At 42.1% G+C, this 22,389-nt stretch overlaps 1 protein-coding gene across 1 annotated transcript in view; it reads left to right on the plus strand.

The window, feature by feature from the left end:
* The window catches only part of ABCA12 (ATP binding cassette subfamily A member 12), a 194,028-nt gene that overhangs the window by 76,273 nt on the left and 95,366 nt on the right, over positions 1-22,389 (plus strand). Inside the window, exons 5-9 of the mRNA XM_075530221.1 lie at positions 3,152-3,249; positions 5,969-6,154; positions 8,030-8,208; positions 14,300-14,412; positions 20,763-20,838. Of these exons, the coding sequence (XP_075386336.1) occupies positions 3,152-3,249; positions 5,969-6,154; positions 8,030-8,208; positions 14,300-14,412; positions 20,763-20,838 (652 nt within the window). The remainder of the gene's footprint in view (positions 1-3,151; positions 3,250-5,968; positions 6,155-8,029; positions 8,209-14,299; positions 14,413-20,762; positions 20,839-22,389) is intronic.

Genomic DNA, 22,389 nt, shown 5'->3' on the forward strand with positions numbered 1-22,389 from the left:
CTAGACAGCCACACCGAGTTTACCTTAGTCTGGAAACATCTCAGACACCGGTCAACATTGCAGCAACATGCAGGCCTCCAGTGATGGGTAGGAGTGCCTTCATCAGAGGTGCATTGGCCAGGAATTGAACCCACATCTTCTACATGGGGTGGGGGTAGGAGAGGTGTGGGGGATGCTACCCTAGTGTCCACAATTAGATGTCCGTGATATGGCTATCAAACACATGATAAAAATTTGCTGAAAGGAATCTCAGAAATGGATTCAATCTTTCCATTTCATAAGGAGCTCTGGTTGGCATAGTGGTTGCAAATTGGGCTGCGAACTGCAAGGTCAGCAGTTCAAAACTGCCAACTGCTCCTTGAGGAAAGACGAGGCTTTCTACTCCCATAAAGAGTTACAGTCCCAGAAACCCACAGGGGCAGATAAACCCTGGCCTATAGGGTCACTATGAGTTGGCATAGAAACTTACAGAGGCAGATCTGCCTTGTCCTGTAGGTTCACTATGAGTTGCCATGGAAACCTACGGGGGCAGATCTGCCCTGTCCTGTAGGGTCACTATGAGTTGCCACGGAAACCTACAGGGGCAGATCTGCCCTGTCCTGTAGGGTCACTATGAGTTGTCATGGAAACCTACGGGGGCAGATCTGCCCTGTCCTGTAGGGTCACTATGAGTTGCCATGGAAAACTACAGGGGCAGATCTACCCTGTCCTATAGGGTCACTATGGGTTGGAATAGACTTCATGGCAATGAGTATGGTCTTGACTTTCCATTTCTGATCATGGAATCTCCCCTGCCAGTAAGTCTTAACTTTCCATGTCATAAATGAGGAACATGAGGCCCAAAAGATAAGTACTGTGTCTGTGATCATGCAGGGCACTGGTATCATTTGTGGAACTAGAATGACTGTCAGACCAGTGTTGCTTCTACTGCACACTGCTTCCTTCCCCCTGCCATCCCCCTCCTGAATGCATATTACAGCATGTGTACTTGCTCCACATCTAAGTTAGTGGAGTGCCTAAAACCTGTGGGGCCCTGAGCTTTATGCCTGAATGTTTCTGATGCAGATAATTGTGAGAAACCCATCAGAAACTACAAATAAAGCTAGATAAAATATTGAAATAGAAAGGCATTTGCATTCATTCATGCAATATTTTTTGGATGCTTGCTACCCTCAGGGCACTGTTGAAGGTGCTGGCGAGGTAACAGCAAATGAAGCAAGGATTCTTGTTCTCAGGAAGCCCCTCTGCTAGCCTGTAGGTTAGTGAGCATGTGGCTCTGGGAAATAAAGTCGAATCTTTTAAAAAGCCAGGAGATAGTTAAGCTTCGAGGACATTAAACAGCATTCCAATAGAGGTTGATGGACCAAAGAAGAGCGTTCAATGTTAATGTAGTGGAATCTAGTGGTGAGTGGTTCTGAGGAGTTAATGCTTTGTTGTGAATGACCTGCGGTTGTTCGGCTGAGTGGGTTAAAGCACAGTCGTGGTGAGGTCATGGGGTGGTGGGCCAGGAAGCTTTGCTTTGCTCAGCAGCCACAGATTGTGTTTCCCACGCTGGCCAGTCTCATTCCAGCTGTATTGCCCAGATCTGAAAGGGGTCCGATGCACAGTACATCCTTAAGTCTCCGGCATTCAAACGAAAGGCAAGTCCTACTTATGATGGGGCATGGGTGCCTTTGAATATTAGTAATCCTTGCTGTGAGGATGAGAAAGTACCACTATCTGACATGCATGGACGTTAACATGCTGACATATGAATATGCCACACATAGGAATGTAGTCTGCTCATGACTGCTACAAATCCAGAATATTCTGCCACATTATTAACAGTACTAGATGCGGCCACTTTGGGAATTAGTTCATTAGAGTCAAATGTAGATCAGATTAATTGCTTTGTCCCAGGTATTTGATCTGAAATATTATTCAGAAATCACTATGGGGAGGAGAAAATTTATGATCCAAAGCAGATTTCAGCCTCCCAATTGCATAATTAAAAAGGAAACCATTATCACCAGATGCGCACTGACAGGTCCTTTGAACAGATGTTGGATGTGATGAATCTATGGGGCTAGTGGAGCCAGCTCACACTCTCTGGCCCTCTACACAAATGGTTCGGTTTATTGGGCAATAATATTGGTGATGAAGTTTAATGACGCAAACTGGCATGAAAGCAAATGCCATCTCAAGGATTGGAAAGAAACCAAAAGCAGACCCAAATTATCACAATTTTATGTGAAGCCAAGGGGAAAAAAGAAAGAAAGCACAAGCGGTCATCTAGCTCAGAAGCAACAAAGCCCACATGGAGGAAGCACGCCAGCCTGTGCGATCATGAGGTATCTAAGGGATGAGATATCAGGCATCATCAGAACAAAAAAATTATATCATAGTGAATCAGGGGATAGTGCAGAGTGGAGACCCAGAGTCCATTTGTAGGCCACTGGAAATCCCCTTACAGATGGGTCTCAGGGAGGAGACGAGCTAGCAACGATGAAACATACAACTTTTCTCTAGCTCCTAAATGCTTCCCCCTCCCCGCCAATATCATGATCCCATTTCTACCTTGCAAGTCTGGCTAGACCAGAAGATGTACACTGGTACAGATGGGAACTGGAAACTCAGGGAATCCAGGATGGATGATCCCCTCAGGACCAGTGGCGTGAGTGGTGATACTGGGAGGGCGGGTTGGAAAGGGGAACCGATTACAAGGATCTACATATAACCTCCTCCCTAGGGGATGGACAACATAAAAATGGGTGAAGGGAGATGTCGGACAGGGCAAGATATGACAAAATAATAATTTATAAATTATCAAGGGTCCATGAGGGAGGGGGGCATAGGGAGGGAGGGGAAAAATGAAGACCTGATGCCAGGGGCTTAGGTGGAGAGCAAATGTTTTGAGAATGATGAGGGCAATGAATGTACAGATATGCTTTACACAATTGATGTATGTGTGGATTGTGATAAGAGTTGTATGAGCTCCTAATAAATGATTTAAAAAAAAGAAAGCAATGGGATTTGTGACTTTTCCAGTATAAAACTTTCATCACAGATGAATGCTTGAGTGCATTCTTGCTGGGGATGTTCATGGAGGTTCCCGTGACCATGCGCTTTCTGGTGTGTTTAGGATGCTAACCTGGTCTTTCTTGCACTACAGCCACCACATTGCCCAACCCGAGTCCTCATTTGGAAAGTACCGGGATGGACACTTTCAATGGCAGTCAAGTGCTCGCACGCTTCCTAGGCCTGGAAAAGGTAACTACACAGCTGGTTCATAATGAACAGGTAATAAGGAACAATAGGACCAAGACCTTCTGGTTTCATCAGAACGTTCCCTAAATTGGAAGCATCTTGCCAGTTGAGTGTAAAACCTCAGGGAGAATATTTTTCCACACAGGAACATTTTCATAAAATGCTTCATTCTGAGATCATTCCAACTCCTCAAGTTCTCAGGTATTAATTGGCTTTTCTGTTAACTCCTGTAATCAATCTGAGGACTTTCAACTCGTACGATACAGGGCGGCATCTTGTGTCAGCTTTTCATTTTCTGAAGCTATAAACCCACGGCCTCATCCACCCTCATGCCTGTGGAAAAGCGCCCCCCACCCCAGATTATATATATCTTTTAAAATGTATTTTAGAGACCTGTGGATTTCTGTTCACTGGGGCTCATCAGCATTCACATTTCTCGGGTTATAACAGATATGTTTCTATCAGAGCAGTCAATCGATAGCCTGTAAGTTAAGTGTATGCATTTGTGTGCATCTGCACGAGCATTTGTACACAGGCTTATGGACCTTCTAAGAATTGAATGTGAATGCCCTTAGGAAAAACAGACTCTCTTATTCATCACAATTCCCTTTCCTTATTATCTTTCCTCCAACCACATTCATAGGTTCAAGTTACTTGCCTCGCTCCTCAACTTTTCAAAATAGAGACATTAGGTCACTCTGGCCAGATGAATACAAACTATTAAAATACTCTAGCCATGTCTTCTGCAGTCGATATTTCTTTCATCAGAAACTCAGGGAAATGTCGCTCGATTTTAATCTTATTCCAGTGACCCTCACCACTCCCGGTCTGCTGGCTAATCTATCTCTATTAATTACCCACCCCAGCCCTAACTAACATTCTATGTAACTGAGGCACATTAACAAACCTGTTTCTGTAAATAATTCAACAAGGATAACAAAAGAAAATGGGTGCTGGAGAAAGACACCATGCTTATCAAGGAAATTCTGCCTGTGCTGGCCAAAATATACTAACTCTTCTCCCAGTCAGTCGAGTCCAGATGTTGAAAATCTTTTTTATATAATATTGACGGTACCTAATTCCAGTCTAAAGCCTCCCCACATCAGGGAAATTAAGGGAAGTTATTTTATTCCATTGTAATTCCTGAATATTGGTGTCTAGAAACAGACCGGCATAACCGTGGATCAGATAAGTTATGTAATATCTAGCATAACAGTACAATTCTCAGAAATACCACGTTGTCACAGTGAAATCCCCAAGTTCTCTTGCTCTCATGAAATACATTTTCAGGGTTTTGTGATGCAGCACAGAGCCATATATCCGGTGATGATAAGTCACAAACGAATGTTCTATGTATAGATACATATTTTTAGAGTACTTGGAGCAGGGAAGGGATATGAAATGTGGGATGATATGTCAGTAATCTTTTGGGTTCCTCTTTTTCCCCCTTTACTGCTTTCTGTAACTCTTTAGTAGAGAAATCATGTTGGCGTGAACTTATGCACAATGTTAGGAAAGAGATATGGAGGGGTGGCCAGGAGACCTCATTCTTACGGTCCATCCCAGACTGGGTGGATCTGGACTTTTCCCATTACATTCAGAAGGCGAATCTCTGGAAACTGAGGTGTTCGAAAAGGTTGGTCGTCACCTCACAGGGTTCTGAGAAGTGATTATTAGGGAGAGAGTTCATAAGGATTAGATCAATTCCATCCCAGTGAGTATGATCATTAGTTTAGGAGAAACATGTGCTGTCTCTGTGACATGTTACTGTTGTGACATATGGGGCAGTTGTCATGACTCCATAGAGAAAACGTTTTCCATATTTCACGTTGGGTAATGGTACTGTCTTTCCCATATGCATGGACTTTTTCCTTATGCAATTCTATGCATAAAATTTAAATGGAAGGGTTATTCTTGTAAATGAAAAATAGCCCATGTTTAGCCAATTTTTTTTCTAAATGAACACCGTTGGTCCTGAATATAGATGGCCAGGTTCCTTTAATATTTAAAAATCTTCCAAGAGGATCACAGCCAATCTCCCGTGAAGCATCCCAAAGAACTGGGACACCTGAGTCCTGGTGGCTGTGTCAAGAAGAAATGACTAAGGGTTTCATGCCTGACATATTTTGTCAGAAAATAACTGGTGCATTTAGATTTTCTGGTCAGAAACCACAAATGAGTTAATTGAAGCAACTCTTATGGGAATCAGTTAATATTTAAACTTTTTATTGTGAATTAAGTAAAGATTTATAGGGCAAACCATCAGTTTTACATTCGACAATTCAGGCCCAGTTTGTCTGCATTCGTTCATTGCAATCCCTCCAGCCAACGTACCCTGATTCGTCCTACCTCCTCCCTTGTGTCCTGTCTCTGGTCCCCTTTCTTTCCTAACCTTCTCTCCTTTGTCCTTGGGAAATGCTGTCCTTAAGATCATGAATCATTGATTATTCTAACACAGGAGGGGAGTCTATCAAACCAGTAAGCCTAGTCTCTCTGATGAATCATTTAATTTGCAGCTGTGGCAAGAATTAACCATGGTAGCGTTTTCTTGGCAACTTTTCATGGGTAAGCCCAATGTGTTTTTCTGTTATTTTCCTAGTGGGTTTAATGCAAGGCCTTCAAATGGCTTTTGTGAAAACAAGTCCATTTCCTTGTAGATTAGGAGATGTCGATATGTATATACACTAAAATTATTGTCCTATTTTTGTCATACATTTTTTAGCTATTAAAACAAAATTCAACTTCAGAAGATATGCGAAGAGAACTCTGTGAAAGTTATCCGACATACCTGGATGATTATGCCTTCTCTTGGACCATGCTAGGAAAGAATATTTTTAATAAGTTTTGCATTTCCAACATGTCCCTTTTAGAGACATCTCTCCAAGAACTAAGAAAACAGATCTCTCAGGTGAGTATGGCTGTTTTAATAATGTGATCAAAGACCTCATAAACAATAAAGGTGGTACACAAGTATATATTGTTTCCATCCTTGACTCCATTAAATGACTCAATGTGAGTCAAAAAGCAATTCTGTCACCCTGTGAACCGAGAAATACTGATGTCAATGTTCATGCAACTCCTGGATTCCTGACTCAGAGATTTGAACAGCACACTTCACCCAAAGTACTGCCCAATTACTAGTCCAACATCCAAGGGTTGAAGCCATTTCAATATTGCTGAAAAAAATCATAATCTAGGAACATCTGAGGAAATACCATCTTGCTTTTCTCTGTGGTAAATGAAGACTTACCATTTTCTTGAGGGGCTTGAAAATAATATGACTCAACAACATTGTCAGCATAATAGCTCAACTCTGAGAGACAAAAAAAAAAAACAACCAACAGCCAACCACGGGCAGTTAGAACACTGAGAAATTCCTTTTCATTTTCCTAACTGGCATGAAACCTAATTTGAAGAGCGAGCCTTTAATGGAATCATCCGTCCCTCTCCAGCAGACAGAATGCCTGACCATGTAGAGTGTCAGCATAAAAGACGGCTCTCAGTGGTGTGATGTGAACTGAAGTAGCGGTTGCACCAGTGGGGTTGTACGTAACACCTGTGAGGACGTGGCAGGGCCGGGCAGTGTACAAAGGGCGGCTAAGAGGTGGAACTGACTGCAAGGCACCCCAACATGTTCTCCATTAGAACCAACAGCATTGTGCCATGGGACACCCAGGACCTGAAGCTACAGTGCTGGGTCTAAGACCCACATCATCTAAATTTAATTTTTGAAAACCCCTCAAAATCCAAATAAAATGATGCTCCTCAAACCACTACCAATTACCCTGGGATTTTGTTGACAGCAGAAGATGAAGCATGTCCATTCCTGATTCTTTCTGCCTCATTGTAAATGATTCTTATCAAGCACTGACTGTGTAAATTACCTTTCAGTAATCCGACATTTCTGAATGGACTGGGCTAGAGACACTGGTATAAAGACTCCAGTCAGCATGTAAAACACTTAAAATTGTTTTTTATTAAAGTCAGCAATTGAGGAATATAAAAGTGTGGTCAAGAATACACTGTTCAAAACCTTATTTTCAGCAAGACTTTGAATTATGGAGATGAAATACTTAGTTAACTAGTGAATGAGAGACTATAACGAAGACAATAGTTTATCTTTGAAGGCATTGGCTGGATTCTGTCATCTGAGGAAGCAAAAATGTACAATGAATTTTGTCTATTTCTATAGTACAATGATTATTACAATGATTTGTACTGAAAAGTGGGTTACATAGGTTTACACACTGTAAGTAATTTATTGTAACAAATTTCCTGCTACAGCAACAAAAATTTGGAAATATTTGTTTGAACTAAAAGGCATAATTATAATATCAAGGGTTTTCATGCATATTCATGAGTACATATAAAGTGTATGTATGTCTATGTGTGTGTAGGAATATTACTCAGCAGCTAGCATTTTCCAGAAATAAATTTCACATACACGCTTTATAATATAATAGATCTTCAAAAAGCTCATTGCAAACAGCATTCAAAGATCATGAAATTTTTCCATGCACATTTTGAAGCTTTTCATATATTGTATGAAAAGAGCTTTAATGACAACACTTTAAATATGTCCATTTCTGGCACGATAGAAAACAACCAGTTATTGGTAAGAGCATTCTAAATAGTTATTGTTTTTCCAAATTAAAAATGACTTCAAGCTTCATAGAAACCTGTAAGAACTGCTTATGTACAGAATGTAGACATTTGAGATTTTCATCGACATGAAGCTTTGTGAAATCTCAGTGTTGACCTCTCTGTGGTTTTGTGTCTTTAGATATCAGCCGATCCTAACAACCAGAAAGTGATGTTTCAAGAAATGGTCAAAGCACTTTCCTTCTTCTCAGAGTTGCAGAAGCAGACCGCTGTGTGGCAGGTCCTCTCTAGTTTTCCGAACGCATTTCAGAATGCCGCCACCCTAAGAGATGTATTTGATGTTCTCCGAAAGGCAAGCAGGTAATTTAATGTTAAGCATTAGGTCATATTGTACTGTACCCAAAGAGAAAACATTGTTTAAAGTTATTTGTGAGGACCACATTTTAGGGAGGTCATATAAACCACAGAACAGAGAGTTCTTCAGAACCGTATGGCAGATTTAAGCATGGAAGGTGAATGTGTTCATCAGGCAGAGCAGCAGCGTGTCTCCGGGTGCTCATAAGGAAGCATGGAGGAACACCAGGTTAACAGTGGTATGGCAGTGGTATGGTATGGCCACGCGGCTGCTGAGGAGGAGCTGCATAGCGCGAACCGACAGTCAATGGAAGCAGTAGTTCAGGCTCCGTCTGTGGAGCTCTGGTGGCACAGTCTTTACATGTTAAGTTGCTAACTCTACAGTCATCAATTCAAAACCACCAGCCACCCCAAGGGGGGAAGATAGGGCTTTCTACTCCTGTCTCAGAAACCCACAGGAGTGGTTCTACCCTGTCTTTTAGGGCCTCTATGCGGTGACATTGACTCAGGGCAATGAATTTGGCATTTAAACGTCCAAAGAAGGAAAGATTGGGTTGGATGCCACTTGGCATCATCGAATACAAATCAATGCTGTTGGTTAGAGTTTTATACCAATAACCTCTGGAGGGATTCACTTCTCCCTTAGGTGGCCAGCCTGTAAGTAATCTCCCAAAGGTGTCTAGGTGGCTTCAGTGTTTTGCCATTGGAGTTTCGAACCCACCCCATTGGTTCCAGTGGGAGAAATTTTAGTGGATTCTTACTTAGTACTGAGAAACACACGGACAAGGTTTGCTCCGACTGTACTGGCCAGTTAATTTGAGAATGCTCACTAAAAAAAACCAACTATTAGTTATCAAGTAGCTATTACATGCCAGGGACTTTATTAGATCCTTATTGAGCCTTACCACAAGCCTATTATTTATTTCACAAATGAAATAACAAAGGCTCATGACGTTTCAGTCATTGCTGATCATGCAGCTAGGAGGATTTGAAGTTGGATTTTCTAATTCCAAAACCTAAATTAAACAGTTTATCTAATATGTCATTAAGAGCACGGTGGACTCTGTGTTCAATGTCTAATGCACTAGACACAGCTGTTCTCATCTTCCTGGGAAGATTGGCAAGAGCCTTTGTTGGTTAACGATCTTGTAACAAGCCCGTACATTGGTAATCCCTCTGATTCTCACAACATGGCATTCGTACTGAGATGACAGACATCCCTGTTTTACATAAGAGCAAACAAACCCCGTGGAGGTTACATGCCCTACCCAATGTTTTCAAGTGCAAAAAAATAAACAAACAAACAACCCAGACTCAGTACCTGAACCCCCAAAATCTGACTTCAGGTTCCCCATGCCATTCACTATCCCATGTCATGACGAAAGCACAGAAGAATCAAGCTGTCAGGAAATTTTATTCGCTGGATAGGGTCTCATTTTAGCTCTTAGGAAAAATCTCACTCTCCCGGGATCTTCATGCTTGATTGTTTCCTCTAGTTTATAATCTTGGTTAGAAAGCAAACAGGTGGATCAATTAAAAGAGAAATAATCATTTGCAGTGTAGAGTGCAGCCAGGAAGAGGGTGACAATAATATTCAGAACACAACAAGATGCCGCTGCAGACCCCAGGGAATGGGTACATTTTAAGAAGCTGGGCAACCTCAAGTGTCGGCAAGAACCTCTAACTCTCCTGTGTAGCAAATTAGACAACAAGATGCTGTGGCCAGTTTAAAAAGTAGTAAGGGAGTTTCAAATACAGTGCAAAAAAAATAGATCCATATTACACAGCACTCTATTATTAGGTATTTACCCAAGAAAACAAATGCATAGTCTCACCTAACAATTTATATGCCCATATTTACAACAGATTTATTTATAATAGCTAAGTGTTAGGGGAGGAGTTATATTAAAGAATGAAACTGTGGCCTAATTATAATTCTTCATCTAATGAAATTCTATCCACAATATGAAGAAACAGATTACTGATACACACAACTTTATGCAACTTATCAATGTTAGCTGGCAAAAGAACCCAGACTTCACCCCCCAAAAAATACATAATATATGTATAGGTAGGTACTGAGTTATTCTACTTATGTGAAGGTCTATATTATGGCGATAGAAATCAGGCACATATTACTATATATGAATTATGCCTCAATAGGTTTGCTTTAAATATAAGACCAACAAATATTTTTATAAATCTCCAAATAATAATAGTCAGTGGAAAACAAGGTACAAAAAATAAAATTAGGCATTATTCGGGTGGAGTAAATGGCATAAGAAAAATATTGCACCATGGCTATTTTAATTCATTTAAAAGTTAAACTACAATTATATAGCATTGAATTGCATTATGCAATAGGATATGCCAGGTAATGACCGTAAGTGTTGTAAGTATAACATAGTGTTATTATTTTTGAAGTCCTGTTCTGTTTGAAAAAGCCCTGTTCTGTTGTCCTTTGACTAATGCTACTAATAGTAATAATACTGACAGTTTTTAAAGGACTGTCAAGCATTGTCTTTGAAGGAGTTAACTGAGAACAAGAGATCAAGTGATCAGGTGGAAGTCTAGGCTGGGGGCAGGATAGAGATCTAGGTCATGAGACTCTTCAGCCGGTTTCCGTGGTTGCCAGGAGACTTTTGGAGAAAATCTAAAGCCTCCTGAAGTTTCAGTGGTCATGTGTATGGAACAGAGAAGAAAATATGTGGGGAAAGTGTGGGACGCAGAGCTCCGGGGTAGCATGTTCACTATGCCTGCCCTCATCTGCTGCCATCTTGTGGCAAAGTCTCTCTACCAGAAGGAAAATGATAGATGGAAGAACAATCTTCAAAATTAAATACACCCCTTGCACTACTTCTTTATTACTAACTGGATAACTTTATATTCATTATTTGACTTGTTTGAAATCTAGCTTTCCCATTTGCAAAACAGGGGCAGCAAAACCTGTTTTAGGGAATGATTAAAGAGCTGAGTAACATTATTAACATATGCATGGGTATATATGTGTATGTATGTGGGAGATTCAAAAGTTCCTAGATAAATGAAATTATCTTTTTTTAAACATTTTATTAGGGACTCATACAACTCCCATCACAATCCATACATATACATACATCAATTATATAAAGCACATCTGTACATTCCCTGCCCCAATCATTCTCAAAGCATTTGCTTTCCACTTAAGTCCCTTGCATCAGGACCTCTTTTTTTCCCCTCCCTCCCCGCTCCCCCATTCCCCATGAGCCCTTGATAATTTATAGATTATTATTTTGTCATATCTTGCCCTATCCGTAGTATCCCTTCACGCGCCCCCCCCCACACTCTGTTGTCCATCTCCCAGGGAGGAGGTCACAAGTAGATCCCTGTAATCGGTTCCCCCTTTCCAACCCACTCACCCTCCACTCTCCCAGTACCACCCCTCACACCCCTGGTCCTGAAGGTATCACCCACCCTGGATTCCCTGTGCCTCCAGCTCCTATATACACCAGTGTACAACCTCTGCTCTATCCAGTCCTGCAAGGTAGAATTCGGATCATGGTAGTTGGGGGGAGGAAGCATCCAGGATCCGGGGGAAAGCTGTATTCTTCATCGGTACTACATCGCACCCTGACTGACCCATCTCCTCCCCTAAACCCCTCTGTGAGGGGATCTCCAGTGGCTGACAAATGGGCTTTGGGTCTCCACTCTGCACTTCCCCCTTCAGTCACTATGGTATTTTTTTTTTGAATGATGCCTTATACCTGGTCCCTTTGGCACCTTGTGATCGCACAGGCTAGTGTGCTTCTTCCATGTGGGCTTTGTTGCTTCTGAGCTAGATGGCCACTTGTTCACCTTCAAGCCTTTAAGACCCCAAACACTATCTCTTTAGATAGCCGGGCACCATTAGCTTTCTTCGTCACATTTGCTTATGCACCCGTTTGTCCTCGGCGATCGTATCATGGAGGTGTACAGCCAATGATATGATTTTTTGTTCTTTGATGCCTGATAACTGATCCCTTTGGGACCACACGGTCACACAGGTTGGTGTGTTCTTCCATGTGGGCTTTCTTGCTTCTGAGCTAGATGGCCACTTGTTTATCTTCAAGCCTTTAAGACCCCAGACACTATCTCTTTTGATAGCCGGGCACCATCAGGTTTCTTCACCACATTTACTTGTTTACCCGCTTTGGCTTCAGCGGTTGTGTTGGGAGGGTGAGCATCGTAGAGTGACAATTTAATAAAAGAAAGTATTCATGCATTGAGGGAGTGCTTGAGTAGAGGCCCAAGGTCCTTCCGCCACCTTAATACTAAACCTAAAAACATAGACACCTAGATCTATTTCCCCATCCTCATATATATATTTAATTAAAATTCTCTTCAAAATGTTTGAAGTCCCCTGCCTAGTCCACCGCCATCCTAACTCATAATGACCTTCATAGAGTTTCTGAGGCTCCAACTCTCTATAGGAGCACACAGACTCATCCTTTTTCCCAGAGTGGCTGGTGAGTTTGAACCGCTGGCCTTTTGGTTAGCAGCTCAATCTGATGCCACTGCGCCCCCAGGGCTCATTACAAACTAGCTACAGGGGCCTAAAGAGCTACCTCTCTAAACCGATTTTCATTCATTTTTAGTATGATAAAATTAAAACGTCCTCAATCCGAATTTTAAAATTTCAAAATATGACAGAATATCATGAAATTATATACCCATACTATGGTAGGGGAAAATATTAGCTGATTTGTAGTACATTCCATGGCCAATGGCAAATTGTTAGTAAAAGCCTTTTGCTAGAGTTACTGCTTAAGTAAAGTAAAGGATTGACTCCGCCTTGATTGTTGGATAAAAATCATGGCATCTGGGCAGCTCAGGTGGGCTGGAGAAATACAAGCAACTGAAAAAACTCCAAATGACTGTCAGGGTAAGAGCCCTGTTGGCGTAGTGGGTGTGAGCTGGTAAGAGTACGTTGGTTTGAGTGTAAAAGGATAAGAAAGAGTGTCCTAAGTAGCTAACTACATTTTGAACATATCTAACAGACTGAAAAAAGAAGAAAAAAGACTCACAGCTATCAAGTTGATTCTGACCCTTTAGGACAAAGTAGAACTGCCTGTTTGGGTTTCTGAGATGGGACCAGTCGGTCTCACCGCTCTCTGCCTGAGCCACTGGGGGTTAGCAAACAGCTCAGTGCCGAGCCCACTCAGCCACCAGGTCTCCTTTACGTGGACTAAACACTCAAAAACAAACTCATTGCCACCAAGTCTAATCCAACTCACCAGCAACCCTATCAGACTGATTAGCTCCGTCTCCATGGATTTTTGAGACTGTAATTCTTTAGGAAAGCAGAAAGTCTCATTTTTCTCCCACAGAGCAGCTGGTGGATTTGAGTTGTGGACCTTGTAGTTAGCAGCATAATCCACTATGCCAACAGCGCATGCCCTCTTCGAGCCAACGAAAGTCCTTGTAAATATCCTGATTGTCCATCTCCAGTGTCAAACTTCCCCAACTTATTCATAACAGAGAGGAAGAAATTCCTATAGGAAGACAATGCCAGCTAGTTGGATATTACTGTGAAGCTGGCTTTGGATCACTAGGGGGAGGGAATGGTTTTTAACTAAGACAAGCAATATTCTTTTTTTCCCCCCAAACGTTACCATTTGTACAGCCAAGGTAAATATTTATCAAATGCTTAAATAATAATTAGTCCTCAAACTGTCATTTACCTGGATTTGATTTTAATGAAAATGATTTCCAATATTTAATTTTTCTATTTAACTAATTAAAAAATGAATTAACTAGTTTTCCTAAGCCCAGAAAAACATCAAACTGCCCTCAACCTTGCTCCTTTACCTTAAGACCCTGAGGAGGGGTGAGGGGCAGGGGGCTTGAGGCTTCAGAATCCTGGAACTGTCAAGGGTTCTATCCAGGATGAAGAATATTTCGTTGGGGCTTAGTGCATGAACAGAGAAACAAGTCCTTTGATGACAAAGGAGCAGCATCTTGTCCCTTATGTTATAAGATGCATGTTGCATCCGGTTGCCGGTCTCTCCTGGGGTAACCTTTTGTTTCTGTCTGCAAACCTTGAAATGCGATCTGGCTTAATTGTTTTTCTACTCGTTAGTGCTCTGCTGGCTGTGCAGAAGGGGCATCCACGTGTCACCACTCACAAAGGCTTCTCGACCCTTCAGACATCAGTTCAACACCTGCTGAAGACTCTAGACTCCAACGCGGAAGGTATCTTATTTCCGTCTTACTGTATTCTATTTGGTACCCAAAGTCTGTCAGAGATATAAAAGAGCGCAACTGAAACAATCATTTATAGGCGGTGATTCTTTTATTTATTTTGTACTTTTTACTTTGAATTGGGTGAAGGTTTACAGAGCAGAGGATCGGTTTTATGTACACATTTGGCTTTGTCTCATTCATCCCAATCACCTCAATGCAACTGCAGTTATCCTACCACCTCCATCCCTCCTTCTTTCTTCATTCTTCTGAATTCTGTTCTTGGGTAAATGCTTGTCACGAGCCGCACGATCAACGATTACTTAAGGCTCTTTGACATTTTCACAATATAACGATCTTAAAACTAACCTAAATGGTTACTATTAGGGTGACACACAATTGATTCAGCATTGTAGTCCCGTTAAGCACCGCCTTCATCGGTGTACTCACCCAGGTCGAGTTGGAGAGAGCAGGAGTTGATGTCTGCTTGGTTCCTAGCTATTGAATTTCTCAGCCTCTCTCCCCAGGCTTCTATGGGCAGTCCAGCTGGCCGTTTGACGTCATTGTGGGTCTTATCAGGGTCCTCCAGACTTTCTGGGGTGGCTCCTAGTCCACTTGTTTACTTCCTTGCTGTGACTCAGCGTTTCTGCGGGGCCGAGTAGGACTTTCATTTGCGTTCAGGATGGAGTTGTTGGTGCTCATCATTCATCGTCTTGCAAGGTAGTTTCATTGCTCTCATCCATGCTCTCTCACTGCATCGAGTCCATTCCAACTCCTGGTGGCCCTACAAGGGTAAGGTAGCACTGCCCCCGTGGGGTTCTGGATGATAACTCTTTAAGGGAGTAGAAAGCCTCATCTTTCTCCCTAGAAATGATTGGTGGTTTCGTACTGCTGACCTTTCGGTAACAACCCAAGGTGTAACCGCTACACCACCAGGGCTCCTCCAGTGGGTAAATGCCACCCCCTGAACTTCCCACGACTGATCATTCTAAGGCATAGGTTCACACACATCTTTGGCCTACCCTCCTCTCCCCCTTTACAGAAAAAACTGTTACTCAGAGCCCCTAACAATGAAAAGCTCCTGTACTAGCCCACGGTCCAGGATAAAGTGTAGGCATCTGCTTTCCTAGTCCACTGGATCACCCAGCACATCCCAGCGGTGACACCACCCACTTTGGGAGACACTGTTCTAAGGAGTGTGTGCCTCACTGGTGTTACTGTTCTCCTTATAGACCTGTTTGTTACTTGATTACAAACGGAGTGCCTGGAGGTTCGTGCTCTTCTAGACCTGTAGGTGCCTCAGGGCCATCACCTTGGGGCTCTATCAGCCTCTAGGCTGTCAATCAGCCTGGGCTTTTGAAAGATTTTCTCCCATGCTATCCAAGGCCTTCTGATGTGATCTCTCTCTAGGCACTTGGTAGTGGCAGCGGGGCACCCTAGTTCTAGTCTCAGAGTCAAGGAGTCTGGGGTCCACATGGCCTGTTAGTCCACTGGACAAATTATATCCATGTCTTCAGTTTTCAGGCGATGTTATTCTTAAATCGAACCCCAGGTCATTTGCTGTAAGGTCAATTCCGACTCATAATTCCCACACAGGGCATTGAGGAAAGTTGCGATCTTTAGAAGACAAGATGGTCACATCTTTCTCCCACAGAACAGTGGTAGATTTAGAGTCAAACACTTAGCCTCACAGAGCTCCGTAGAGATGACTCTTTTGAAAAAGAGAAAAAAGCAGTTTTATTTGGCGCATTTTACACAATCCAGTATATCCATTCACATACAATCATCAACGCTATCAGCTCTCCATCCTCCCACTCCCCCTCCCAGTCCCCAAAGAGATTACTCTTCAGTGGCCATATGCTATGACAAAAATCTAGCTCTCCAGCTCACCCAAAGTCAGGGAAAGGGAGAAAACTCAGGGGCATGGGGGTGTGAGGGGGGAGCATGGCTTTGTAGAATTTTTCATTTAGGTTCAAATTATCTCCCTCATCTTATAAAACTAAATGTCTACCTTACTGTGAAGTCTAAACAACCAGGAGTAAGCCACAGCAAACAGTTCTACCTCTAATTCCTGGAGCAATCGCTTAAACGGGATTGCTTGTTCATCCTGATTTCAAACTTTACGACTATGTAATCAGCCAGAACCCTTCATTGGTAAAAACAGAGGCCTTACACCCATCGTGGAAAGGCATCATGTTTATCAGACTGGGACAAAACACGGGTAAGTGCAGGAAAATAAGGAGTGCCGGGTCGCCAGTGGGTCACAAAGTGTCACCTTTGCAGTGTAGCATTACTCCCCTGACAACAGCCTGTGTGTGTCTTTTTCAAATTGAACGGGACTTCCAAAATAATAACACTACCCTCACCCCCTCTGAAAGGGACCCTGGGGGTGTAGTAGTTATGTTTTTGACAATTTGCATGGTCGGCAGTTCAAAACCCGCAGCAGCTCTGTGGGAGAAAGACTGGGCTTTCTACTCCCACAAACAGTTACAGTCTCAGACACTCACATGGGGTCACTAGGAGTCAGCATTGACTCAATGGCCGTGAGGTTGGCTTTTTGGGGTTTCACCTTCTCTGAAATCTTTTGAACATCTATCAAAATCTATTTATTTTTCTTCAAAAATTACTTTCCTGTTTTGATCATAACAACTTGGAAGTCATCCAAAACAGGTCTCTTGTTTTTAATTATTATACTTACACCATTTATGGCCATCACCTGACCTATTGCATGACCTTATACACCACATGCACACCAAGTATGCAAAGCACACATGAGGTTTAGGGCTTCAAGGAACCCATCTTTACCTCCCATGTAACATGCTTGCTTGGGTAGCATTTATCGTTCCTGGATGATTTTAGACTTACACCCTCTGTCTGTTGAGTTTATCAATTTTTGAAGGTATAGACTTTTCCTGTGGATTACCATGGAGGCGTCCTGGGTAGCGAACCTCCCAAGTTGATTATTCCTGCTGATTCAAACAATTGGCTCCCATATGAAAACCAGGTTTGGAAAGGCTTTCACGAATTCTCAGTGGAGAAGCCAGTGTACTGATGGATACAAATCTTTGTTACTCTAAAGCATTTTTTTATATCTTCAGTTACAGAATCAATGGCTAGCTTACAAGATTGATTGCTGTTCAATTTAATGATCTTGATAAACATTAGGGGGAAAAGGTTTACTCTTTAGAAAAAGTTAAAGGCAGAAAACCAAACTGTGCACAACAAACACTAATTATTTCCCCTGTGTTGTTAAAAAATCCATCTGTATCTTAAAGACTTGAGGAATTAAAGTTTCCTCCTAGCATTATCTTCCTTTTAATCTTCAGACTCACACCTTATAATTAATATAATATGAAGTGATAAAGTTACAATTTTTTATATATAATGACATACTCTCAGAAGCTCAACAGTACTTCCCAGACATTTCTTGTCAACTGAGACAGCAAAAACACTTTCCTTGGTGAACCATGTAGCATAGTTTTCAATATTCATTAATCACCGGGTCTCACATCCATGAATATGCTAATCACTCTGGCAAATGGAGACACATTGAAGAGACGCGTTTTCATTTATCGATTTTGATGTGCCCAACGTTTGCTTGTTTGTTAATTCCACCCATTCTGACTTCCTCAGTCCGAGCATAAGTGATAATATGTCAATTTCCAGAGAGTTTCTAGAACATTGGAAAATTCTCCCAGAGAACTCATACTGGTCATTGAAGGGTAACGGGTAACTCTGGTTCAATAGGGCAGGGGTCTCTGGCACTGTATACCTGCCGTTCCATGTCTCGCTTTTGTATTTATGAAGTGAATGCAGTCCCCAGCCCCTTCATTTTTATGCTTAGAAGTGAATGGTGTGGAATCTCTTAGATGCTACCTCACGTACATTTACTATGACGTATACATCCTTGCTTATAGACTATCTAACTGGGACATACAAATACCTGCCACCTCTGAACTTCAGAACTCCCCCACTCAGGCCCCAATGAAACTTGACTCGCCAGACCACACATGACAAATATTTTTGCAGTCACCCAACCACCCCTTTCCTCCCTGCACTATGATTTCTGCCTATCTCCCCTGCCCCATGTCCATCTCCGATTCCGCCTCGATTGTGAGTCCACCTCAAGGTTGGAGTGTAGTTTCCTCGGCAACGCTGAGGGTGGTGATGCTAACAGGTTCTTGGGAAGAAAATGATCCTCTAACTTCCGGGCTGACCGGGTCTGGTTCACAGCTTTGTCCGAGCTGGGGTCACTGATACACAGTTGATGTGCATTGAGGTTTCCTTTTATAAACACAGGAGTGTTGAGATCAATGATTACCTTTCTGACTCAGTGAAATTTTCTTTCTCAAAATACTGAGTTGTACAAAATGACGATTTTAGATGGGAAACCATCCCTGCTGATGTAAAGAGGTTATCTGTACACTGGATTTCTTTTTATGTCTCTGTGGGCCATTTTACAATGTGCCTATCCACCTCTCTCAAATATGCCTACCCCCCATAAGAACAGAAGTGAACTCTCACTGTCAAAAGGTCTGTAACGTTTTCCACTCCATTAACGCCTGTTTAGAGCAGTCGTCCTTCCAACAAACTTTATTGTGTGTAGTGGCCAGAGGGGAAGTCTCCACTTAACTTCAGGGGCAAGTCTATCACTGGAGTTCGTTTCCATTAATTACTCATTTTGATAACTTGAAGAGGAAGCAAACTACAAAGAAAGCCACACAGTATGCAAATGCCAATTAACTTGCTCAGCATCACATAGGTTTTCAAAACGAACCCGTGAAAGGCCATTTTATACATTTTATGTCACAAAAGCTTAAGCATCAGTATAGATTTATCTTTGCTATTCAATATTCAATACACTCACTACACACGGTCATCGAGTGGATTCTTCTGAGAACATAAATCATTTTCAGAGGCAGACAGCCTCATTTTTCTCCCTGTGAATTGGCTGGTGGGTTTGAACCACCAACCTTGCTGTTAGCAACCCAGTGCCACTAGGGCTGCTATTCTGCGCATGGATGCCAATAGAGAACTGGTTTCAGCATCATTGATCGTGGCTTTGTACTGCAGAGGACTCGCATTCTTGTCCTCTTAACTTACAGATACAGTGCTATATGCAGCGGCACCTTGAAAACTACTTGACTGAGTAAAAACAAAACAACTGAAACAGCTTCTCAGCCATTTACTGGGATGGTGCAAACAGCACTTAGACATAAGTGATATGCCTGGCAAGAAGGTTCTGAATTTTATGATAGTCCTTTTACCACATGCTCCTTAAGTAAACTCAACACCCAGCACCGGATAAGTGTGACCGGTTCCAATACCTTAACATTAGCATCTTCCAGAAGGCTTTAGAAAGTACCAACTAGAAACAATGGAAGAGCTTGAAAATTGGTAATAAAGCATTCTGTTGAAACTGATTAGGCCCACATTAAATATGACAGCATTGAAACCGAATGGTTTATTTATAAGGAATAAGTGGTGGCTGAAGAGATGATGGAAATAAGCAATGCCATTTTTTTCTAAAGGGTGTTGAAGGAAGGCACTGGATTTATGGTGGTTTTATTTATGCACTGGCTATTTAAATAATCCTAATCTCATTTAATATGAATGCCATCGCACACTTACTCTTTCTGATGCACGCTTGTGCAGCAAGCTGAATCGGCCAGCTCGACTTCTTGGGCCAATTCAAGGTGTGGCATTACCTCTCCACAGGCAGCTTCCACTAGACCCAAGTGGGCGATTGCCTCCCACGCTCTTTACCTTCACATTCTAGGAGACCACTCAGAAGGGTTCTGTTCACCTTAGCTCGTTTGCATTTTGCAGCTGCATTCAATTGAGTTCCGGGGCTGCGTTTGAAAGGTGGGAAATATAGATTAGTGTTGGCAGTTGCCTCTTAAGGCTCCATCCCAGACAACTGAAGGAAAGAATAAAGAACAGGGAAGTCAATTGCCCATAAGACTGAAATGGGCTTCATTTGATGAACACATCACATGGTAGTCAATCTTCATTATAGTATTCAAGGGCCATCTATGGATACAGGTCTTGGGATAAAATAATGTAACGGTTTTATGCACAGAGAAAGAATTTGTTAGAAATTCAGGTGTTTGGCCACAGCGATTACTTTATTAGTGGGTATCTATTTCCTAAAAATATCATAGATGTTTCCAACACACAGTGTTTAACCATCTTTTGTCAAATCCTTTGGGGGAAAGAAGTCTGGATACTTTCTGCACTTCTTCCCCTTCCATCCCGTCCATTTAACCCACAGTCACGTTAGTTAAGCAAATTCAGAAACCAAAACAACTTACTCCAGTAACTGTGATAACTTTGCATCCCTATCATTGTTGCTAATCTAGGTGGCTCTCATGATACCACCCATCTGTGGAAGGAGGATGAGAGGCAGACGCTGTCCCCAACCAGCCTGGCTGCACAGTAAGTCTCCTGATGGGTTGGTGGATGTTTCTAAAGCGGTAGGTAACTCGGTTAAAGAAACAGTTAAAGCAATCTGTAAATATAATGTCTTATCCATGTATATGACCATGGGGATAAATGGACTTAACCATTGCCCTTCTACTGACCACAGAAGAGGTGATTGTTCAAGTGCAGAAAAGTGGAAAATTTGGGGGTGGGGGTTACTTTGTTGGTGCTGCAGCAGGAGAGTCTCTTTTTCATTCTAAGATTTCAGAACTATATCTAAGACCTGGACTGGTCACTCCGTTTCTAGAAGGAAAATCTGGTTGGGGATCCAGTCTCGAACCCTTTCATAAAATCTTTCTCCGTGAGAGAAGTTTACATGCCCACTTTCTCACACCATTATTGTTTGTTTTTTAAAATCAGATATTGTTTTACACCCAATAACATGCGAGACTTGGTTTGCATCCAGTAGTGTGCAGGTGGGACAAAGTGCAAGCAATTTCATCCTGGACCCCTGTGTCGGGTGGACCTCCAGTGATACATTCAAAAGCAATCATGGCTTCTAAAGCCCACCGATCGAAGGTCAAGTCTATCGCTGCTTCTTCTGAAGTTACTGAAGTTATCTGAAGTTCATCATTTTAATACCTAAATTAGCTGTACAATCATGGGAGGACATGCAAATAGTTGTCTGCAATAACTTATAGTGGTAAATTCTTGCAGTTCAAGGCAAATTTGGAGACTAGATGGTTATGTAAAGGTTGCCCGCTAAGTTGTCCTATTGAAATTCTTTGACTGCAGTCTCAAAGGACACGTTTTTGTGTTGATGGGAATTTGTACAGCTACGAACAAACAGGAGGGCCCATTTTTAAAGCACTCCTTTCTTTTTCTGAAGTTTAATGGCATAGTTGTTTCCCTACTTGTTATTATTTAATGAGCCATTCTCCTAATCTGGGTAAGTCCCAGGAAAAATCCTTAAATAAATGCCACTTCCGGTTTCATCTCCCACTTTGCATCAGGTGGCTAACCCAGGTGCGTCTCTTTTGCACTTGAGAGTTCTCCTTTCCTGGGACAAGCAGCTACTGCGGGATGCACGCTATCCGGGAGCAACCGAGAATCCTTTGGGGAATTTTTCTTTAGCCAGTAGCCATGTTCCAAATCCATGGCCTTTTAAACATATCCCCTTTATACTGTCCAAACAAAACAAACCAGAAAACCCTTTTGAATTGAGACAACTGAAGGCGTACTGCTGACGCCAGCTATCTTCCTCAGCACTTGGGAACTCCCACAGCATCGATGATGCCAACACTTCAGACCGACAGATTCCACAGAAAATGTAGTTAGTTGCTGACAGCCAGCTGACAGTTTATTAGGGAGAATTCAATACGTCTAAGATGGCTCTTGTTGAGATTGATGAAATTAAGGGATTTCTTATCTTTGGACTTCCTTGCCAGGGCTCTGAAAATAATCACAGAGTGAAATACTAGCATGAGACACAGGTCTGTGTTTGTGTGTTTTCGTTTTCAGTGGGGGAGTCTGGAATTTCCTAAAGTAAGTTGCTCAAAAATACCT

The sequence above is a fragment of the Tenrec ecaudatus genome, chromosome 13 (genome assembly GCF_050624435.1).
Source record: "Tenrec ecaudatus isolate mTenEca1 chromosome 13, mTenEca1.hap1, whole genome shotgun sequence".
In the NCBI taxonomy this organism is placed as follows: Eukaryota; Metazoa; Chordata; class Mammalia; order Afrosoricida; family Tenrecidae; genus Tenrec; species Tenrec ecaudatus.